This window comes from Myotis lucifugus, unplaced genomic scaffold (genome assembly GCF_000147115.1).
Source record: "Myotis lucifugus unplaced genomic scaffold, Myoluc2.0 scaffold_146, whole genome shotgun sequence".
Lineage (NCBI taxonomy): Eukaryota > Metazoa > Chordata > Mammalia > Chiroptera > Vespertilionidae > Myotis > Myotis lucifugus.
The window spans coordinates 2,865,666-2,887,802 of NW_005871194.1; the positions used below are offsets into that span (position 1 = coordinate 2,865,666).

General features: G+C 48.9%; 2 protein-coding genes across 2 annotated transcripts; both read left to right on the forward strand.

Annotated features, from left to right (window-relative positions):
* Positions 1 to 500: 500 nt before the first annotated feature.
* On the forward strand, positions 501 to 4,301 carry LOC102431697 (keratin, type I cuticular Ha8). Its single transcript, XM_006094941.1, has 7 exons — positions 501 to 992; positions 1,180 to 1,262; positions 2,040 to 2,196; positions 2,558 to 2,719; positions 2,809 to 2,934; positions 3,425 to 3,645; positions 4,169 to 4,301. The coding sequence occupies exons 1-7, from the start codon at positions 501 to 503 to the stop codon at positions 4,299 to 4,301; spliced, it is 1,374 nt and encodes a 457-aa protein (XP_006095003.1).
* A 10,285-nt stretch (positions 4,302 to 14,586) lies between these two features.
* LOC102442265 (keratin, type I cuticular Ha7-like) lies at positions 14,587 to 18,535 on the forward strand. Its single transcript, XM_006094971.3, has 7 exons — positions 14,587 to 15,078; positions 15,266 to 15,348; positions 16,155 to 16,311; positions 16,685 to 16,846; positions 16,936 to 17,061; positions 17,549 to 17,769; positions 18,164 to 18,535. The coding sequence occupies exons 1-7, from the start codon at positions 14,587 to 14,589 to the stop codon at positions 18,243 to 18,245; spliced, it is 1,323 nt and encodes a 440-aa protein (XP_006095033.1). The 3' UTR covers positions 18,246 to 18,535.
* The last annotated feature ends 3,602 nt before the right edge of the window (positions 18,536 to 22,137 follow it).

Here is a 22,137-nt window from a genome sequence, read left to right on the forward strand (position 1 = left end):
AACATCTACTAAGAACCAGTATAGGGAAGGCTGGTTGATTGTAAACCCAGAGAGTGCCACTGCAGTCACAGGAGTCTGTCTCTCCAGCTACTCCAATGACCCACAGTAACAGTCATGCCTTAGAGTGGGCAAATCAACAAGGAGGCCAACCCCCATCAAGGTATAAACATCCAATGGCTAAGAGCACTTTTGTTCTTTGAAAAATAATAAAAGCTTCCCTGTCCTCCCACCAACAGACAACCTGATATCAGAGCCAAGAGGCACCTCGGATCATCAGCATCCCTTTAATGAGGTGAGGAACTCTTGGTGGTAAACTCAACAGCTGAGTAACAGGATGGCGGTACAACAAAAGGTCGAGAATCAAGGCAGTGAGGTCAAAACGCTGAGCCAACACCCATCTGGGATATGGTATAAAAGGCCCAGGAAGGAAGGGGGTTCTCAGACTCGTGTCTTGGCCTTTCCAGCTGCTCTGAACCTCCTGTGTAGCGTCAGCCCACACCATGACTTCCTTCTACATGACCTCAAGCCAGCCTCTGGGCAGCATCCAGAATCCTGGAGAAATAAATATCTGCCCCTCCTCCGTTGATGTTGGGTACCACCCTGGCTTAGAGGAAAAGGCTGCCTGCCAGGGCCTCCTGGCCAGCCTGGCACATGTCAACCGAGTTCGAGTGGGGACCACCCCGCTGGGCCGACCCAATCTCTGTCTGCCCAACAGCTGCCACAATGCTTGCCCCTTGCCAGGAACCCGCAACATTCCTGCCAACATCGGAAGCTGTGGGGCCTATGGTGAAGGCACCCTGAACGGCCATGAGAAGGAGACCATGCAGTTCCTGAACGACCGCCTGGCCAACTACCTGCAGAAGGTACGGCAGCTGGAGCAGGAGAACGCGGAGCTGGAGACCAAGATCCGAGAGTGGAGCAAATGCCATGAGACCACCATGTGCCCCAACTACCAGTGCTACTTCCAGACCATCGAGGAGCTCCAGCAGAAGGTGGGGTGTGGAGTAGCCTGGGGTGTGCTGGGCCTGAGGGAGGCAGAGGGCGATGGTAGGCAAAACCACTGAAGGCTCAAAGAGCTTAGGGTTCTTGGGTTTCCTTGAGCAGGAGGGTGGACACCACACATAGGGCTGGAGCCCAGTGTGACGTTAGTGTGTGAATGGTCTTCCTGGTTTTTCTTAGATCCTGTGCACCAAATCTGAGAATGCCAGGCTGGTTAGCCAGATTGACAACGCCAAGCTGGCTGCCGATGACTTTAGGATCAAGTAAGTAAGAGTCTAAGAAGGCCCAGAGTGACTCCTTCCTCCACCTAAATCCCAAATGTCCAAGCATTTGTTGAGTGAGGGAATTACTGTTCTGTTTCTTTCTTCCTAAATTCCCAAATTAAAAATAAGTAATAGAAAGAAGGTAGAGAAGAAACACCACCATTAAGTCAAGCATGTATGGCATAGCCTCATGTTAGTCCTATGTCATCTATTTCCCTAAAATGTAAGATAAGGATGCCTGAGCTCATTACTTAAGAGCAAAATAGGGTGATTTCAAGAATAAACTGAATATGGGAAGCTATTGAATTTCACATATCAGTTGGAAGAGCCACTTACGGTGGGGTCAGTGTCCAGATTTAGCTATGAAGCCCTCAGCTACCAGGCATTTCCACTCAATAAAGGAGAGAAATGAACAAGTAGCACAACACAAAGAATAAGGGAGCAAATCAAGATCCAGGCTCCTGCTGTTGCTTCTCTTTCTTAACAATAGCCCGTGAAATGGCCCGAGCCCTGTACTGGGTCCTAAGACACATGTTCTTAGGCAAGTCAGTTAACTTTCTAAACCACAGTTGCTTCAATGCACAATGGTAAAAATATGACTGCTGCCCTAGGTCACGAATCCTTTGAGAGGAGGGGAGGAGTCTAATTCTTCTCTGAGGCCAGAGACTGAGCACAGTGAGCAAATGAGGATCCACGGTGCTCAGGGGGTGGGAACTGGGGTCAGGTGAGAGGGGCTTTCCTTGACATCTGTTGACCTTGCATCTCCTGTGTTGGAAGGCACGAGAGTGAGCACTCCCTGCGCCTGCTGGTGGAGGCGGACATGTGTGGGATGCACAAGCTCCTGGATGACCTGAGCCTGGCCAAGGCTGACCTGGAGGCCCAGCAGGAGTCCCTGAAGGAGGAGCAGCTCTGCCTCAAGAGCAACCACGAGAAGGTCTGGCCCTGTGGCTGCAGACTCATGGTGGTGGTGGTGGTGATGGGGGGCGGGGTGTTGGGCAGGAAAGGGAGCCCCTCCCACCCTGTGGCTCTAGGATTGGAGTCAGCTGGCATCAGGATAATGGGTTGATCTGGGTTTGAGTCACGCTGACTCTGTGGGATGTGGCAGATGGGAGTTTCTTCTCCAAAGATTTGCCTCATGAGTTTAGGAAGGTCTCCACATGGGTTCTTCTCATTGGCCCTGGCAACAAGACCTTTCACATCAGTGTGTATGTGGAGTCACTTGTCAGGAGAGCGGTTCAGGTGCTGTCTGCTCTGTCAAAGCCCTTTTCTCACTTGGGGTTCTTCTGTCCCTGCAGGAAGTGAACATTCTGAAGTGCCAGCTGGGAGACAGGCTCCGGATTGAGCTGGACACGGAGCCCACCGTGGACCTGAGCAGGGTGCTGGAGGAGATGCGGTGCCAGTACGAGACCATGGTGGAGACCAACCGGCGTGACGTGGAGCAGTGGTTCGAAGCTCAGGTGAGGCGGTGCTGCAGGGTAGGGGGCAGGGGGAGCCTGGCTGCCATCTGGGCAGGGTAGTGATCACATCTCTGTGCACTGTGCTTCAGTCTGAAGGCATCAGCCTGCAGGCCTCGTCCTGCTCTGAGGAGCTGCAGTGCTGCCAGTCGGAGATCCTGGAGCTGAGATGCACGGTGAACGCCCTGGAGGTGGAGCGCCAAGCCCAGCACCAACTGGTATGGGTCCTCCTGCACCCGCAGGGCACTGCGAATGCCACTGCCACGGCCTGGTTGCAGCATATCTGAGAAGTCTCCCTACTCAGTTCTATAAACATTAAGTTTGAGCTTGATCTGGGTTCCTCTCTCCTGGGTGGAGAAGGCTTGCTTTTAAGGCTAGTTCGACCCAGAAAAATGGTTCCTATTACAAGTTAACTCCAATTCCTTCAGAATGAGGTGTGGAGGTTCAGGCACTCATTTCACAAGATTTTGCTGGGTGTCTCCTTCATGTCATGTATTGGAGGCATTAGGGGGAACATGACACAGTTCAAGTTAGACTTTTGTGTGTGTGTGTAAAAAGTCATGGTCACATTGATGGTAATTTCTTCAGAGCTCTAGAAATGCCCTGTGACTTCATGGAATTTGCCACCTGCCTGGTGAATTCAGCCATGATCTTCACTGCTGAATTTTTCATCCCCTGGGACTTTCCCCCCATTATTTCCCATTATAGAAAGACTGTCTGCAGAACTCCCTGTGCGAGGCCGAGGCCCGCTTCGGCACCGAGCTGGCCCAGATGCAGTGCCTGATCAGCACCGTGGAGGAGCAGCTGGCCGAGATCCGCTGCGACCTGGAGCGGCAGAACCAGGAGTACCAGGTGCTGCTGGACACAAAGGCCCGGCTGGAGTGTGAGATCGCCACGTACCGGAACCTTCTGGAGAGCGAGGACTGCAAGTACGTGTCATCTAGGCAATTCCTGGCCCAGTCATTCATCTGTCTCTCATAAGCTCCTCTGGGTAACAGAAGGGCAGTCTTCACAGCACAAGGCTCTCCATGCACCTGTGGAGCCACCACTGCCCGTGCTGCACACACTCTGTGTCACAGGTGGAGTGAGTGTGCAGGGACTGACTGTCCCTTCAGAGGAGGCTGCCATCTACCAGGTCTCTTGGCATAGATTTGACCCAGCGGGTCTTTTGGACTTGCTTTTCCTTTTTAAAATCTTTCCTAGTATGTTATACCCGTGGGATAGAACCGGACTCTCCTGTACAAAACCTTGATTCTGGCAGGCATTGGAGAGATCGCCCGGTCGAACTCCAGAGGTGCCAACTAGGCGTCAGTGGGCAGCGGGCTTCGGTTGCATCATGTCCTGTGGTTTGGGAGTGAGGACCCCTTCCTCATGCTCCACACACACATGTAGCAGTGAGCCTTCTATTCATTTCCACCCCTAACCTCGCCCACCTTTTCCATCTCTCTGCAGACTCCCCTGCAATCCCTGCTCCACGTCTGCCGCCTGTGTGCCTCCCGCCTGTGCTCCTCGCCCGAGCTGTGCCCCCTGCACCACTTATGGGCCCGGCTCAGCCTGTGCAGCCAGCACTGGGAGCCGGTTCTGAATGTCTGTGGACCAGCGGAGGCGGCCAAAGCAAGGGGATACCCACATAGCAATGCTCATTAGACATTTCGGAAATCTGGCTTCTCACTATCACTGACTTTCCGCCTGCATAGGCCTGTCCAAACCTACCAGGAAAAGTGGGACCTCGATGGGGAGCCTTCCCTCCCAGCTCCCGATTTTCCCAGGTGGGCTCCACACCTCCCTGGCTGGGTCCCGATGACCAGTGGTGGCTCAGAGTATCCACCTGGAGACACTCAGGGATGGGATCCGATGGAAGAATCATTCGGGGTGAGTCTAGGGCAGTGATGGCGAACCTTTTGAGCTCGGCGTGTCAGCATCTTGAAAAACCCTAACTTAACTCTGGTGCCGTGTCACATATAGAAATTTTTTGATATTTGCAACCATAGTAAAACAAAGATTTATATTTTTGATATTTATTTTATATATTTAAATGTCATTTAACAAAGAAAAATCGACCAAAAAAATGAGTTCGTGTGTCACCTCTGACACGCGTGTCATAGGTTCACCATCACTGGTCTAGGGCATGACTTGAAGTTGTGTTTCAAGGACGCCGATGTTAACTTGAAAAATTTACCCACTAAACTTACTTCGTTTGTGACCAGGGAAGTGAGGAACAAACTTCACTGTTTAGGATTCCCCCCAAATTGACTGTTTCTAACATCTCCAGGCCCGGATAATGGTCCCAGAGAGAAATATGGGACTAGAAACTGTATATTTGATCACTTCCTCTTCCACTTTCTCCTGCCTCCCTGCCTAGGAAGCTGGTTCCACTTCCTCCCTAGGTCAGGGGGGAACCTCCTTGCAACAAATCTGAGTTCTCTCCACTCAGGATCCCTGTCTTTGACAAAGGGCCAGGCTCGCCTCTTGCTATGTCAAGGAACCTTTCACATTAAGAAATCTTTCTTCTCTATAAATACTGCCTCTCACAACTATTGTCTGGCTAGACTCCCCTCTTCATCTAATTTTCCAGTAAAATTTCAACAGTGACTTAATTTTTTCTAGCATGTCCCCCTGAAGTATTAAAACCTATTGATTCAACAGGAGAGGACTGCTGGCCACAAGGGTTTCAGGGTAATGGAAAAATAGATCACAACAGTATCTTCAACACGTTTATGTTTGCTTACTTCCTATGCTTCCGCTCTTGTCTCCCACTCTTCCCCGTCCTCACCACAATCCAGCCACGGCGGCCTTTCTGTGCAGGACATGCTAGGAGACCTGTCCCTGATCTTCCTCCTCCCTGGAATGCTGCCCCCTCTTCCCTTCCTGGTTATTCAGGTCTCAGCTGAAACATCACTCCTTCTGAAAGATCCTGCTTGATCATCAGTCTTCGGTACTCACCTCTTCACTCTCTGTCCTGTTTATTTTCATCTAAGTATCTCTCAACAGCTCAATTTGCTTACTTGCCTATTATTTTCTCATTAAAATGCTTCCTTGAGATTAGAATTTGTCTACTGATGCTTCCCCAGGGCCGAGGCCACCACCCGGCACAGAGCAGATGCTCAATAAACATCTGTGGAAAGAATGAATGTGTCTAGACCTGATTTTATCATTGACTCGCGATGGGGCTTGAGAATCGCCGGAGCCTCAGTGTTTTGTTCCTGCTATAAAATGGGCTAATGTTACCTTTCCTACTAACGTCTTGGATCTGTCATGATGGCAGAATTAAAATACTCTGAAAGGGAGAAAGCACCATATAAACCTCCTTCTGAGCCAATATCATACCATGACTAGGAGTGTGGGTCCTGAGACAGACGGGTCAGGCTCAAAGCTCACCCTGGGCCTCCAGCCTTTTCCTTGAGGCAGTTAAAAGAAAGTTCCTTTAGCAGCTAAATTCAACCAGAAACAAAATGATATACTGAATAACTTGCTTTCCAGAACAAATTGTATTTGCATTTGTCCAAAGAATAAGGAACCTTTGCTTTGAGGGGCAGAGCCTTCTTAGCAACCCCCTTATACCGAGTTCATCCAAGGAGAGGGGACCCCGTTTTGTGGGTGGTCTTGTCTTCTTTTCCCCTATTGGACCCACCAGGGTTAAAGTGATGGGGAGACACTCGGGAATTCCAAGGGTCACTGATGACTTCTGCAGAACTTCGTTTTGGGGGGATGTGGATGATATGTTTGCAGTCCTGATTTCTAAATGTGGTTGCCAGATGGTTGGAAAAATAGCTCATCTCAGCCTCATGGCACGTTCTACCTTGTGGCTCTTTAAGAGAAAAGGCAAATGGAGACACAGAGGAGTGACACTGCCACCAAAGTCAGAGTCAAGGCCGGCCTGGTTCAAGGCAACCTGGTCTTCATGGGAAGGAACTGCCTGTTTGCATTTGGGCCCACAGCGTCCAGCGCTGAATGTGGCCCGTGGTGAGAGTGCCCTTCTGGAAGAACCTCTTGTGTCATCAAGTCATTTTGTCTGAAGTTGATTGACTGGGCGGTGTTAAGGGGCAGGAACTGGCTTGTCCCCCTTCCTACCCCAGTGATCTGAGCTTTAAAAAGCTCCCTCTGCAGGGCTGACATCTTCCTGAGAAGAGACTGTTGTGTGTGTACCCACCTTGAAGGCGCTGCCTGTCGGGAAAGCTCCCGTCTCCTGCTTCAGCCCAGCTCCAGTCTCCTACCTACACCTGGTGGGCTTCCGTCCTCACCATGGACAGCAGCAGCGACATCACACAGAGCCTGCTCTGCTCTCTTCCTATGATTGTTAAAATAAACACTGAACCCTAACCACACAATTTTAACTGGAGCTTTATGTTGCGGTGGTTTCCTCCTGCTGGTGTTAAATGCCATCTCTTCTCTCTGAGAACTGAATGTCGTCCTCTCACACTCAGAAAGGCGCACATTATAAGCCCCTTAAACTTATGAAGCAGAGGGGCTCACAGGAGTTCAATAACTTGACTAAGGCTGAGCCAGGACTTGGACCTAGATTTCTCTGGCTGCAAAGCAATTGTGTCCTAGAGCTCGCGTCTTTATTCTCTGTTCTTTTGGTGACTCTGCCTTTTAAAGGGACACCCTGCAATGTAAGCCTTGGTTGCCCCTGTTTCTCACACTCAGGGTCACTGACACAGTGCAATTTGGGAAGTGGCTAGATGTGGATTTACTGAGCACAAACCTCACAGGACAGTGGATTAGTCAGTTCTCTGAACCAGCTGGTCTGCACCCCAGCTCACTGCTGTCTACATCCTTAAAAAAAAAAAAGTATGGCCCTAACCGATTTGGCTCAGTGGATAGAGCGTCAGCCTGCGGACTCAAGGGTCCCAGGTTCAATTCCGGTCAAGGGCATGTACCTTGGTTGTGGGCACATCCCCAGTAGGGAGTGTGCAGGAGGCAGCTGATCGATGTTTCTCTCTCATCGATGTTTCTAACTCTCTATCCCTCTCCCTTCCTCTCTGTATAAAAAAAAAAAAAAAAAAGTATGTAAAAGTATGTATATAAGATCTTTGATTAATCTCTTCCTGCCCTCCAGCCTCCCCTTCCCTCTGAGATTCATCAGTCTGTTGCTTGTGCATTGAGCGTCTGCCCCCTGGTGGTCAGTGCGTATCATAGCTACCAGTCGAATGATCGCTTAGGCTTTTATATATATAGATGATCCTAAATGAAAACAAATCTTATCCTGATTTGATTTAGGACCACAGGGTTTAGAAGTCCAGGATTTTCTTTCCTTGGCATAACATGCTATTGTCTGGCTTTATACTATGTCTCTTCATTCATTCATTGCACATTTACTGAGCATCACTATGCACCAGGCACTGTGGATGTTAATACTGAGTATGATTTGCTCCATAGCTGAGCTCATTTGGTTATTTCTTTCATCTTTTCACTGATTGAGCATTTTCTGTGTGTCAGGTGCTATGCTGAGAATTACAGAGATGAACAAGACAAAAGGAATAAGATGAAAATCCCTGCTTCTAAGGATCTTCCAAGTAAACTGACAGCAGAGTACACTATGAGGGGGGCTATATTCAAGGTAAACTAGGGACTCAGTGTGAGTGGAGAAGAAGAACTGACCAAATACCAAGTAAAGCTGGAGGAAGAGTCAAGGCTACTCTTGAACTGAGAAATATGAACTCTTAGGGATAGACCTGACCTTCAGAAATCAGAGTATTTAATAATAGATTTTTCATGTGCAAAATGAAGCCAACTTGTCCATCTTTCCCTATTTTTCCTGCACAAAATTTGTGAAGTGGGCCAAATAAATACTTCTATAATGACTTATTCAGCTCATATTTCCCCAACGTCCTAAATCATTCACCCTCCAAGTTCCTGTAGTCTATTTTTCTCCTTTCCATTTAATGCACTTTTGCCCCAGGACTATCTCCAGCCAGGTCAGTGAGAGTTTTATTAGCTTAACACCCACAGGAAATGGTCCCTGAGAAACCCAGAGTAATGGAGGAGTGACATCCAGAGGCTTATGGGGACACAAGACAGCAGAGGTGGTTCCTGGTCCAGCACCCCAGGGACCTCATCAGCCAGGATCGTCACTCAAAGTGAAGAGTGTGAAGGGCAAAGGGACTCTGAACACTGGGCAGAACAGCATTGTAACCCAACTGATTCAGCACAAAAGTCAGATTCCTGAAATGGGAAAAGGAGCCCAAGGGTGTCCAGATGCTAACAAAACACCAAGCATTTTCTGTTTGTACAAGGCCTCTTAGAAAAATAACTCACAAAGTTATACAAGCAGAACACAAATACTGTAAAAACTTGAGACATAACAAAAGGCTACTATGTGCAAATAATCCTCCTCCTCAAGTTAGTTTCTATACACACACGAGTGAGGTGGTGGATATTAAAATATATATAAAATTGATTTCAGAGAGGAAGTGAGAGGGAGAGAGGGATAGAAACACCAATGAGGAGAGAGAATCATTGATTGGCCACCTCCCACATGCCCCCCTCCCCAATGGAGATTGAGCCCACAACCCAGGCATGTGCCCATACCAGGAATCACACTGACCTCCCAGTTCATAGACTGATGCTTAACCACTGAGCCACAATGGCCGGGCAAGGTGGGGAATATTTTGATGTACTGATAGATGCGGCTCATGGTATTCTCTCTGAAACACAGAGCCCTGCTAACAAAAGCTATAGCCTTAGCCACATTTACTGATTCGGGGAAGGGATGGCATAGAGAAGGAAGGGAAGAGGCTTTTGAGGTTCAAAGACCAAGCCCTGAGTGGACAAGAGCATGGACTTGTCTGACACGAGGAAGGGCACGTGTCCTGCTCTCTGGTTAGATGAAGGCATGTTGGGATCAGGGGATGAAGAGGCAGGGAAGGGAAGAGAACTGAGATGCTGGTAGGTCCTCTGCTGGTCTGGCCCCTTCTCCCAGGCTGGGATGGGGAGTCAAGGGCAGGGGCATAATAGATACCCTAGGTAGGCTGGGGGATTTAGGAGCAGAGGGGACCTGTTCTCCCTTCCCCACGTGGAATCTGGAGAGGCACCAAGACCCCAGTGGAGAAATGGTCCAGGGGGGTCTGGGAAGTAGAACCTTCACAAAGAATCCCGAGGCCGAGGGTGACATAGCAGCTAAAAGTGATCGTGTGGGTCGGAGAGCAGCAGAGATGTACAGAGGGGGTCCTGCGAGCTCCAGGGGACTGTGGATGAGGATAAGGATGACCTGGCAACACCTGGGGGTTCTGACAACCAAGCTCCAGGCAGAAGGACCCTGGTGGGCCGCCTGGGCTGCAGTGTGGATGAATGAAAACGCCGAGGACACACCGCTGCCTTCCTCCTCGGCCCCAACACCATGGAAAAGAGGCCTCTGGAACTTGGGGCCACCCCTTGGGAAAGGGTACTTAAGATAACTGAGATTAAGGTTCTGCCCTTTGGCGTAGTGAGAGATGAAGATTAATAGTGCAATTTAGTTAAAGTATCAGAAAAGCTATATATTTTTCACACCCAACTTTATGGTCTGTGATTCAGTCTTGCTATGAATTTATGTCTACATAGATGACCCTTTTGGTAATTATAAAACGTAGCATGCTAGGTATCTTGTTGTGCACTTGGATTTTTTTTTCATTTACTCTTATATTGTAGGTGTCATTTCTATGTCAGCATCTATAGATCTACCTCATTATTTGTAATGGCTGTAAGCCTTTTCCTACACGGATGAACAACTCATTAACCAGGCTCCTGTTGGTGGGCATTTTGTTTCTTCCTGGTCTGCTGTGACTCCCAAGCTGTTGCTATGAATATCATGTGTCCATGTAAGTGTGTCTGCAGCATAAATTCCCGGAAGTGGAATAACTGGGTCAGAGGGTATGTGCAGCTGTACTTTTAATAGACATTTCTGACCTGCCTTGCAAAGAGGTTGTATGACGCCATAGTATGTGATGGTGCCAACCTTGTGACATTAACCTTTTTAAAAATTTATGGTTGACACTATTACAGATGTCCCCTATTTCCCCCCCTTTTTGATCTTTGCTAACTTAAATAGGTACAAAATGGTAATTTAATAAGCATTTTTGCATTACAAATGATGTGAACATCTAAACCATGATTAAAGGCCATCTGAAAAAAAGTAATAGCTAACACTTGTTTAGTGCTTCCTGTCAGACATTATTTTAAACTAGAGGCCTGATGCATGAAAATTCGTGCAAGAGTAGGCCTTCCTTCCCCCGGCTGCTGGCACCGGCTTCCCTCCAGCACCCGGGACCCGGGCAGCTTTGCTCTGGCCTCGGCTTCATCCAGAAGGACGTCTGGAATGATGTCCAGTCTAATTAGCATATTACCCTTTTATTATTATAGATGATTTATCGATATCAACTTCTTTAATACTTAAACAGATCGATGACCTGGGTGCTATTGCTGCTTCCGTTTTTCACATACAGAAACCACGGCATAGAGAGGTCAAGTCACCAGGCCATGTTCATACAGCTGGTACATGAAAGAACCAGAATTTGAATCCAAGCAGGCTGGCTCCATAGTTCCTGGCCTTAACCACTCTGCATGCTGCCTTAAAATCCTGTGTAATGGGTTCTAGTAGCAGATAAATATTAAAGCAAGTGTCCTGCACTAGAATGTAGATAAAGGAACCTGGGATTGGGGGGGGGAGGAGGGGAAGTGAAGAGAATTATTTTCATATTGATCAGTCTCTGATGAACTGAAGACCTGGGACAAAAATAAAGCAGAATAATAATGTTAAAAACCCTTAAAATCAAATTAAAGATGCTCAAGTAACAGGTACAAAATCCCATCCAGAGACAGAGAAGCACTGATCAGACCGTCAAACCTCAGAGAGAAGGCAGGGGACAGTGGGGGGAAGTGGGAGAGATCAACCAAAGGACTTGCATGCATGCATATAAGCATAACCAATAGTCACAGACACTAGGGTGGGTGAGGGCAGGAGTGGGGGTGGGAAGGGGGGGTAATGGGGTATAAGGACACATATGTAATACCTTAATCAATAAAGAAAAAAAAGAAAACAAAGTCATGAACTATGACGCTAGCTGCAATAAAAACACAGCCCTGTCCATTAAAAAAATCACATGGAAGAGAAAAGAAAATGGTGACTTTTCCTCCGTTTCAAAGCCTCTCAAGATGGACTTTTGAAATCAGAGATCCCTCAGGTGTCCTCCCGCCAACTCTGATCTTTACCAGAAGCAAACTTCTTTCTGCTGTAACACACAGTGGGTGCTGCCTGTGGACAGCACGCGTTTGCTTAGGTATCTTCAGAGTCTCCCCCTGCAATAGACAAGGTGGCTGCAGGTGAGACCCAAGCCCTGTGGGCTGCTCCAACTCCACTGCTTTTGCTCTGACTCAGAGACGCATCAGAGTGGCCCCAACGCCACGGCATTGACTGATGCTATTCTGTACCCAGTGGCCCCCGCCCCCTGAAGATAGATGGTAGCTCGAAAAATTTTACCCCTGAAGAGAGAAGACAGAGGTGGCCCCTGTGGATGAAGGAGGGCTGCAGGACTACCTTTCTCTTGGCTCCTCATCGCCAGCACCTCCCTTCATGTTACCCGGCTCATATGTTGTACTCAGGGACTGGGGCCTGTTTTCACAGGGGAATGAACAGGGCAGTCTACTGTGTCCAGGGTGGGATCCTCCTCACCTACACAGCCAAGTGTATCCCAAACACACTGTCCACTTACTGCCAGTTCCTTTGAGACCAAAGAGAAGCAGCAGAATCCACTGCTCTACAGAGGAGCAGGCAGCATCAATGCTGCTATGTAACACAAACCTTACAGAGCCCACATGGGGGGAGAGGGGGCACACAATCCAGCTTTAGAGGGGGCTGTCAGCCAGGGATGCAAACTTCAGCTCTGATGCCTAGAAGTGTGTTCTGAGATGGAAGGAACCGTGATGTTCATCAATGGGACAAAACCTGCCTGGGGATAGGGTCAAAAGATGGAGCCTATTTAGCAAATCAAAGGAAACCATTTTAATGGTCCCATTCTCTGGATTACAGTGATGCTATGATGACACGGAAGAGAGAAACAAAAAGGTGTTTGAAGATGAACATATGCAGATTGTGCTGAGGCCTCTGAAGGACAACCTGGCTGGGAGAGGTCTTCCAAGGACTGCCTCAGCCGAGAATTCTTCATCGATGACCTCAGTAGCTGGGAGAGGCTCAGCTGACCCAGAGCAGTTTTCCTTCGGGGCAGAATTGCAGTTCTCTTTATTTTATTTCTTCTTGAGAGAATTCCAAGAACCTAGGTCTCACCAATCCTCACATCCACTGCCTCCCATTTGGGTTCCAATGGGGATCCTTGTTCCTGAACTTCGCTCGGAGAAGAGACGTATTTATACTCTTTTAGGAATATCCCGTTCGATCTTCCTCAGTCTTTAGGTCCCTCTACTTTTCCTTGGCCACTTTGGAGGGGCAATGCCTGGTCCCACAGAAGTTGGTCGCAATGGCCCCTCAGCTTTGTTGAAACTCTTTGGGATCCGAGATATGTTACAGATTCTCATATTTAAGTATAACTTTTTCTATGTGCATTTTATGGTCCTCCCTGCCGCAGTATCTCTGTGCCGGAATACAAGGACCCTCAATAATATTGTTTTTCACTCCAACTTTCTGTCCAATAATTAAGCCTTGTACGCTTTCCCGAGCAATGACCTGGGAAGCAGTACAGGTTGTTCCCCCTGGGGGTTGTGGTGAGGTTGAGAGAGAATGGGCTCTACAGATATGAGATGGAATCTAGCCCTTGCCAGTTTATCAGCTCTGTGAATCAAAAATGAACTTTATTCTAGTTTCCTCATCGAAGCTAAGAACAGCCACCTCACAAGTGGGAAGGACTCAATAGGAAAGAATATAGTAGAATAGCTAGCTTACCTGTATCCTCTATAAATGTTAGTTCTTGAACTTTTGTCTCAACATCCTTTGAACTCTGTTGCCCCATTTACCTTTTCTGGATTAAATAAGATTATTGTTTTTTATTAGTAGTTTCTCTCTAGATACACCTGTGGTCAGGATGATGAATTTTCTTTCACTAACTCTCATTGATCTATGATTCTCATTCAAGTTTGTTTAAGACCCTACGATTTCAGTGACACTGTTTTCTCCTGAAGAACAGGGACCACTGTGTGTCCTAGACACAGCACACCACCTGAGTTATGGGGGTGTTCAGGAAACATGCTGAACAAGTGAATGAATGAATGAATGCGGATGTGGACTAGTCAACTAAAACTGAATTAGCAGCAATGTTTTGTAGTGCATTGATGCTTTGTTGCTCCTCCAGGGGAGTATGCAATTTAAAAGAGAAAAGAAAAAAGAAGAAATGAGAACCACCCAATATTCAAATATCAGTAGACTTGCTAGTTTTATACAATGGCATTTCTCTTGAAAGGAAAGCTCGGTTGAGTCCAACCACAGGTGGGAGAGCCACTGGATCTTATAGATTTGCTGTCTCTTTTGCTACACAAATCATTGACTGAAAGATTCGATCCTTCAGTGTGGCCACATCCACAGGGAGACCATCCAGCCCAGAGTGAGGACATCTGAGGCTGCATTAACAATTGGTGGTGGTTGAGTAGGAATATAAAACTCTGACCTTCCATGAACAGACAATCTGATATCAAAGAGGCAAGAGGCACCTCAGATCATCAACATCCCTTTAATGAGGTGAGGAACTCTTGGTGGTAAACTCAACAGCTGAGTAACAGGATGGCGGTACAACAACAGGTCGAGAATCAAGGCAGTGAGGTCAAAACACTGAGCCAACACCCATCTGGGATGGGGTATAAAAGGACCAGGAGGGAAGGGGGTTCTCAGACTCGTGTCTTGGCCTTTCCAGCTGCTCTGAACCTCCTGTGTAGCGTCAGCCCACACCATGACTTCCTTCTACATGACCTCAAGCCAGCCTCTGGGCAGCATCCAGAATCCTGGAGAAATAAATATCTGCCCCTCCTCCGTTGATGTTGGGTACCACCCTGGCTTAGAGGAAAAGGCTGCCTGCCAGGGCCTCCTGGCCAGCCTGGCACATGTCAACCGAGTTCGAGTGGGGACCACCCCGCTGGGCCGACCCAATCTCTGTCTGCCCAACAGCTGCCACAATGCTTGCCCCTTGCCAGGAACCCGCAACATTCCTGCCAACATTGGAAGCTGTGGGGCCTACGGTGAAGGCACCCTGAACGGCCATGAGAAGGAGACCATGCAGTTCCTGAACGACCGCCTGGCCAACTACCTGCAGAAGGTGCGGCAGCTGGAGCAGGAGAACGCGGAGCTGGAGACCAAGATCCGAGAGTGGAGCAAATGCCATGAGACCACCATGTGCCCCAACTACCAGTGCTACTTCCAGACCATCGAGGAGCTCCAGCAGAAGGTGGGGTGTGGAGTAGCCCGGGGTGTGCTGGGCCTGAGGGAGGCAGAGGGCGATGGCAGGCAAAACCACTGAAGGCTCAAAGAGCTTAGGGTTCTTGGGTTTCCTTGAGCAGGAGGGTGGACACCACACATAGGGCTGGAGCCCAGTGTGACGTTAGTGTGTGAATGGTCTTCCTGGTTTTTCTTAGATCCTGTGCACCAAATCTGAGAATGCCAGGCTGGTTAGCCAGATTGACAACGCCAAGCTGGCTGCCGATGACTTTAGGATCAAGTAAGTAAGAGTCTAAGAAGGCCCAGAGTGACTCCTTCCTCCACCTAAATCCCAAATGTCCAAGCAGAGTGCTTGGTCCACCAGAGTAGGGGTTCAAAAATAGTTGTTGACGAGAATAATGAATGAATCAATGAATAAGTGTCCTCTTTCTTCCTCTCCAAAACATAATTTAACCTATTACTAGAAATGGTGATTATATGGGAGGAAAGAGAACAAAAACATTAAAACAAGAAAAGAGGTAGGGTCTAGATTGGTTAGATCCTATGTCATATTCTCCCCATATCTAGAAGAAAAGAGGGTTTTGTGTTATAACCTGAAGCAAAATCAAGTCATTCCAAGAATAAACTTTCAGTGCATAGGTCACTGACAGACTCACTAACCCTTGGCCTAATCCATTAGTGGGAATAATTGTCATTGTAGCTTCTTGTATTAAGAGTTGCAATTGAATGAATGAGAAAAACAATGAGAAATAATTAATCCAATGAGTGAAGTAGCAAACTGTAGGTCCAGAAGGCTTATATTTAAGCCATTCTTTTTCCTATGGCAGCATGAATACTGCATTTGAAGTTTGAATACTTAGGTTGAGTCCCTTATTTACTATTCATCAAGGTATATAATCCTAGACATCTACTATTCTTTCTGAGACTCGGTTTCCATCTAGTCAATGACCATGGGCTCTGTAGCTACAGAGTCTAACACAGTGATAGTTGATCAGGTGAGCAAATGAGGATTCAAGGTGGGAACCGGGATCAGGTGAGAGGGGCTTTCCTTGACATCTGTTGACCTTGCATCTCCTGTGATGGAAGGCACGAGAGTGAGCACTCCCTGCGCCTGCTGGTGGAGGCGGACATGTGTGGGATGCACAAGCTCCTGGATGACCTGAGCCTGGCCAAGGCCGACCTGGAGGCCCAGCAGGAGTCCCTGAAGGAGGAGCAGCTCTGCCTCAAGAGCAACCACGAGAAGGTCTGGCCCTGTGGCTGCAGACTCATGGTGGTGGTGGTGGTGATGGGGGGCGGGGTGTTGGGCAGGAAAGGGAGCCCCTCTCACCCTGTGGCTCTAGGATTGGAGTCAGTTGGCATCAGGATAATGGGTTGATCTGGGTTTGAGTCAAGCTGACTCTGTGGGATATGGCAGATGGGAGTTTCTTCTCCAAAGATTTGCCTCATGAGATTAGGAAGGTCTCCACATGGGTTCTTCTCATTGGCCCTGGCAACAAGACCTTTCACATCAGTGTGTATGTGGAGTCACTCCTCATACTGCTTGTCAGGAGAGTGGTTCAGGTGCTGTCTGCTCTGTCAAAAGCCTTTTCTCATTTGGGGTTCTTCTGTCCCTGCAGGAAGTGAACATTCTGAAGTGCCAGCTGGGAGACAGGCTCCGGATTGAGCTGGACACGGAGCCCACCGTGGACCTGAGCAGGGTGCTGGAGGAGATGCGGTGCCAGTACGAGACCATGGTGGAGACCAACCGGCGTGACGTGGAGCAGTGGTTCGAAGCTCAGGTGAGGCGGTGCTGCAGAGCAGGGGGCAGGGGGAGCCTGGCTGCCATCTGGGCAGGGTAGTGATCACATCTCTGTGCACTGTGCTTCAGTCTGAAGGCATCAGCCTGCAGGCCTCATCCTGCTCTGAGGAGCTGCAGTGCTGCCAGTCGGAGATCCTGGAGCTGAGATGCACGGTGAACGCCCTGGAGGTGGAGCGCCAAGCCCAGCACCATCTGGTATGGGTCCTCCTGCACCCGCAGGGCACTGTGAATGCCACTGCCACGGCCTGGTCGCAGCATATCTGAGAAGTCTCCCTACTCAGTTCTATAAACATTAAGTTTGAGCTAGATTTGGGTCCCTCTATCTTGGTGGAGAAGGCTTGCTTTTAAGGCTAGTTCGACCCAGAAAAATGGTTCCTATTACAAGTTAACTCCACTTCCTTCAGAATGAGGTGTGGAGGTTCAGGCACTCATTTCACAAGATTTTGCTGGGTGTCTCCTTCATGTCATGTGCTGGAGGCATTCGGGGGGACATGACAGTTCAAGTTAGACTTTTGTGTGTGTGTGTAAAAAGTCATGGTCACATTGATGGTAATTTCTTCAGAGCTCTAGAAATGCCCTGTGACTTCATGGAATTTGCCACCTGCCTGGTGAATTCAGCCATGATCTTCACTGCTGAATTTTTCATCCCCTGGGACTTCCCCCCCATTATTTCCCATTATAGAAAGACTGTCTGCAGAACTCCCTGTGTGAGGCTGAGGCCCGCTTCGGCACTGAGCTGTCCCAGATGCAGTGCCTGATCAGCACCGTGGAGGAGCAGCTGGCCGAGATCCGCTGCGACCTGGAGCGGCAGAACCAGGAGTACCAGGTGCTGCTGGATGTCAAGGCCCGGCTGGAGTGTGAGATCGCCACGTACCGGAACCTTCTGGAGAGCGAGGACTGCAAGTACGTGTCATGTAGGCAATTCCTGGCCAGGCCACATACCTGACTGTCAGATTCCGTTGAGATAACTCAATGTACTGGTGCAGGAGATCTCATCCTAAAGAACCCGCCTCGCTTAGTAACTCATTCACCATTGTTGGTGTGTACAGACTGTGCTGTTGATAGAATAGATCACAAATGGTAGCCGGGTCCCTAAGCTGAGCCCCAGGGATGCCTGGATATGGAAAGACACAGCTGAGTGTGGACGTGGGTCTGACGGAAGAGGTTCCGTTGGGTTGTGTGATTTGTCTGAGGCAAACCCTCCCTACACCATTTTGGTCTGATCTTTTCTGTCTCCAGCACTGAGATATCTTTTTATTTCCCATGTCTAACCCTCCCTTCTCTCTCTCCCTTGCAGACTCCCCTGCAATCCCTGCTCTACACCTGCCTCCTGTACCCTTCGTCCAAGCTGCCCCCCTCCGGCCTGTGGGTCTTCATGAGAGCCGACTCTGAAAGTCTGAGTTCCAACGCAGGAGGTCACGGCTGCCTGTCCTGGGGCTAGGATCGCCCTCACCTTGCTTAGTCTTTCTCTAGAAATACCAAACCCACTGGAGGCATTTTCACTGAATCAAAGGGCAGCAGACAACTTCTAAGTAGTGGCTTCGTATCTGTGCCTTAGGCTGATTTTTAAAAACATTGCATTGTCTTCCACTGAAACTATTGTTTTCCCCCCTAGTCTCTCTTCTGGGATTTTCATTCTACTCCAGTGCTTCTGAATCTTCTAAAATGTAATTGGGCTCCTATATTAAATAAATGGTCAATAAACCTCCTTCCTGTATCACGTGGTCTCCTTCCTGTGTTTGGTAGTATATGTGGTGTGCTAGGGAGCCCGGGCCCTCAAGCCCTTGGGTGGTCATTGGCCCTGACATGTCGCTTCCAGGACCTCTCTGAGGCACTGGGGTCTGAGCCTCGGGATGAAGATCCTTGGCTGACCCTGGACATGTCTTTACCTTGCCCGTAGATCCCTACAGATGGGTGAAAGGAAGCAGTATTGGTTGCCAAGTTTGAATTCCTTCAGAACAGCTCAGAACTAACATGTCCCTACTGTGCTTTTTGGCATCTTCGGCCTCTTGGTATTTTGTTCCAGAGCAAAATCACACAAATTCGAGTTCCAACCCAGTCAAAGGGAGGTCATGTTGAGAACTGCCCTGGCCAAGTTGCCATGTTTTTCTCTCAAACTGGCCCCTTCATGGAGGCAGGGCATTTCCTCCTGCTGTTAGACATGGAGGCCCAGCTTGGGCCCTGGGGACAGCTGTCTTGGTCCTGGCCCACTTCTGGGATGTGGTTTTCTCTAGAGAGACGCTGCCACCGATGTGCTTGTCTACTCTGCTGCCACCTTGCAAATGCTGGTGTAAGGACTGTGGTTGCCACAAATGCTCCAAATGCCTGCCAGCCTCCTAGATGGGACTCTGATTCAGGCCCAGGTGGTCCACAGCCAGACTTGGTGGAAGAGCATTTGGGCAGCAGCAGTGGAGAGGCTGTGCCCCTTCCCTGCTGAGGAGTCAACTTCGCTTTTGGCAAGTGCTGAGTGTGCCTAGATCTCAGCTCACCCATGTACCCTAGTCCAAAGACCAGTACAAAGTTGGTCCTTCTTCATGGTAGCGTAGTATGGTGGCTAGAGCACATGTTCCAGATTCGGGCAGACCTGGGCTTAAATCCCACCTCTGCAACACCAGCTGAGTGACGTTGGCCAGGTCACTACACTCTCTTGAGACCTATTCGTAAAATTAGAAGAATGTACTTCCCTCTCACCATTGGTAAGGGATAATCCCGGTAATGTTCCCAGCATATACTAGTAGAAGGCACTCAATGAATACTGGTTTATGGGGCTTCCTGGGAACCAGCAGGGACAGTCTTTTCTTCATTGAAAGAAAGAGGAGGTAATGAGGTGGTAGCAGAGCCTGTCAGCAGTACCAGGAACCACATATTCCCATGCTGGTTTCCCGAAGGGTTGTCCATACTCCCATCCACTTATAAACAATCATGAAAACCATCGACTGTTGTTATTGGAGCTCAATTTCCCACTCCAAGTGGCTTAACCAAAATTTTAAAAAAAGCATTCTTTGGGCTGTCAGAGGACAAGAATGTCCATTGGGCCCTTTTGGGCTTCCTTCTATTAAGTGACCCCCCCCCGCCCCCGCAAGAGTCATATGTATTAAGCAGTGGCCAGGACCCCTTCCTGTGCCAGGGCCATGGACATCTGGTCTGTCCCCCATTCTCTGGCCAGGTCACACCCTGAATGCACTCTAATTGTGGGACCCCCATGGCTACTAGGCCTGCAGGAAAGGCTACTCAGACCTGGAAGGGACTGCAGGTTAGGGAGGCCGGCACGTGGCTGGCCCTGGGCACTTGGACAAAGGTCTTGCTCAGTCATTACTGCTGCCTGAGGGCTCAGGGTTCCCTCTGGTACCAAATCCAAGCACTTCTCTTCCTCAGGGTGATTCTCCCTTCTGCATGTCATCTTCCCCTCTGTGGCCTGGCTGCATCATGATCCCCTCACTGATTGGCCCTGGATGTGGCATCTGCTTTTGCTTTGGTCACAATAATTTCAGCCAGATTGATCATTTTCCTCCCCCTGAGACTCTGGCTGCCTTGGCTTGAGACCAGAGCCAGTTTGGAGCCACCTACCACTAACCCCACTGGTCTTCAGTCAACCAGCGCTGCACTCCTGATGTGCTGGTTGGTAATAGTTCTTTCCAGTCGGGTCTCTTCAGGCCCTCCCACCCACCATCTTTTTTCCAACTCCAAATGCCATTTTCCTCAAGTCCCAGAAGAGTGGGAAGGAGTAGGTGGCTGGCTGTGGTCCAAGGAGCTTTGGGAAGGGGCCCACACTTCTGCGCCCACCACTGCCCACACCGGGAAGCCAAGGAAATCAAGGTGGAATTATGGGCTCTCCAGAACAAGAGCATTTGAAATGTAGATACTAGGTTTTCTGTGGTCCACCCTGGGTGATACCCAAGGCCCTGCCTCATCCTCTCCCCGTCATCTTCCTTTGCTCTTCCCAAGAACAGAATCAATGTGTCCCTTCTCAGGACCACTCACAATCACCTTCACAAGCTCATCTTGTTGAATCATTTTTGTCTTTTTTCATCATTTCAGTGTTTCCCGACCTTTTCCTCATCCATGGCTTTTCATTTAATGAATATTTAAAAAACCCTTCACCTTCTCATTTAATGTTGTATTAACTTTCAAAAATATAAATACCAAACTCATTTTGACTAAAAGACAGCTCATTTAGAATCCAGGTTTTGCTTTCAGACGACACTCCCTCTAGCCAAAATATCTTCCCTGCCACTGTGTTAGAGATTCCAAATGCCACTCCCCTCTAGGGTCATTCTCCCATTGAGAAGTAGGGCTGCTCAACCTCCCTACCTGCCTTCAGGCGTAAGAAACCTTAGCAGCTCAGGAGGGCTTCTCAGTCCATCAGTCCCAACAGCCCAGGCTCCAGGCACTTACCTCTGACCCCCTGGTGGCCAGTCCCACTCACTACATGTCACGCTCTCCAAACTTAATTCCACTTCTCTCCCTTCAGCCAGCTCTTTGCCTTCCCAGCTTCCCTTCTGATCGCATTACACTCCCAGGGTGACCTCAAGAACATTTTGGTGTCTCTTTCCCCTCCTCCCCATATACAGCCAATCACTCAGCCTTAGAGAGTCCTTTTGGGACATCTCTGTCCTCCATCCCTCCCTTACTATTGGCACTGCTAGTGGCTGGAGTGGGTTTCCGTCATGTGCTACCCGGACTCTGGTAAGAGCCTCCTCCTGCCCATCTTTCAAGCCCAAGATCGTCTCTTTGATACTCTACATCTCTAAGGCTCTGTGGCCTCTCCTTCCTTTGAGTTACATGGTCTATCTCTACTGCTCTCAGTTTTTTTGAGAAGTGGGATTTCTCTAATTTATCTCTGTAGGCCCCTTAGTGCCTTGAGCTGGCATTGCTATGGCAGGAGCTCGTGAATATTGGAGTGGATCACCGGGACAAGGCCACTGATGGTGGTAAACCCTGCCTTGGAAATAGTGCCCATATCTGCACACATCTACTGGCAGCCTCTTAATCCAAACTCATCAGAAATTCACTTCTAAGACCCACACTTAAGGGTGATAGGAACTATAAGGAATGTATTCAGAGGAATTATACTCAGGATGGCAGGCAAGGGGGCTTAGAACCACGCTAAATAAAGAACCAGGAATGAGAAATCACACAGCAGTCTTAAAGAGCTGAAGGTCTGCTATAGGGCAGAATGACTGGATTTTTCCTCTCTGGGACCCCATGGGTAGAATGAGAAAGGAAACTAACTAAAGAGCAAACTCTGACTTCCTTGCTAATGTATCACCA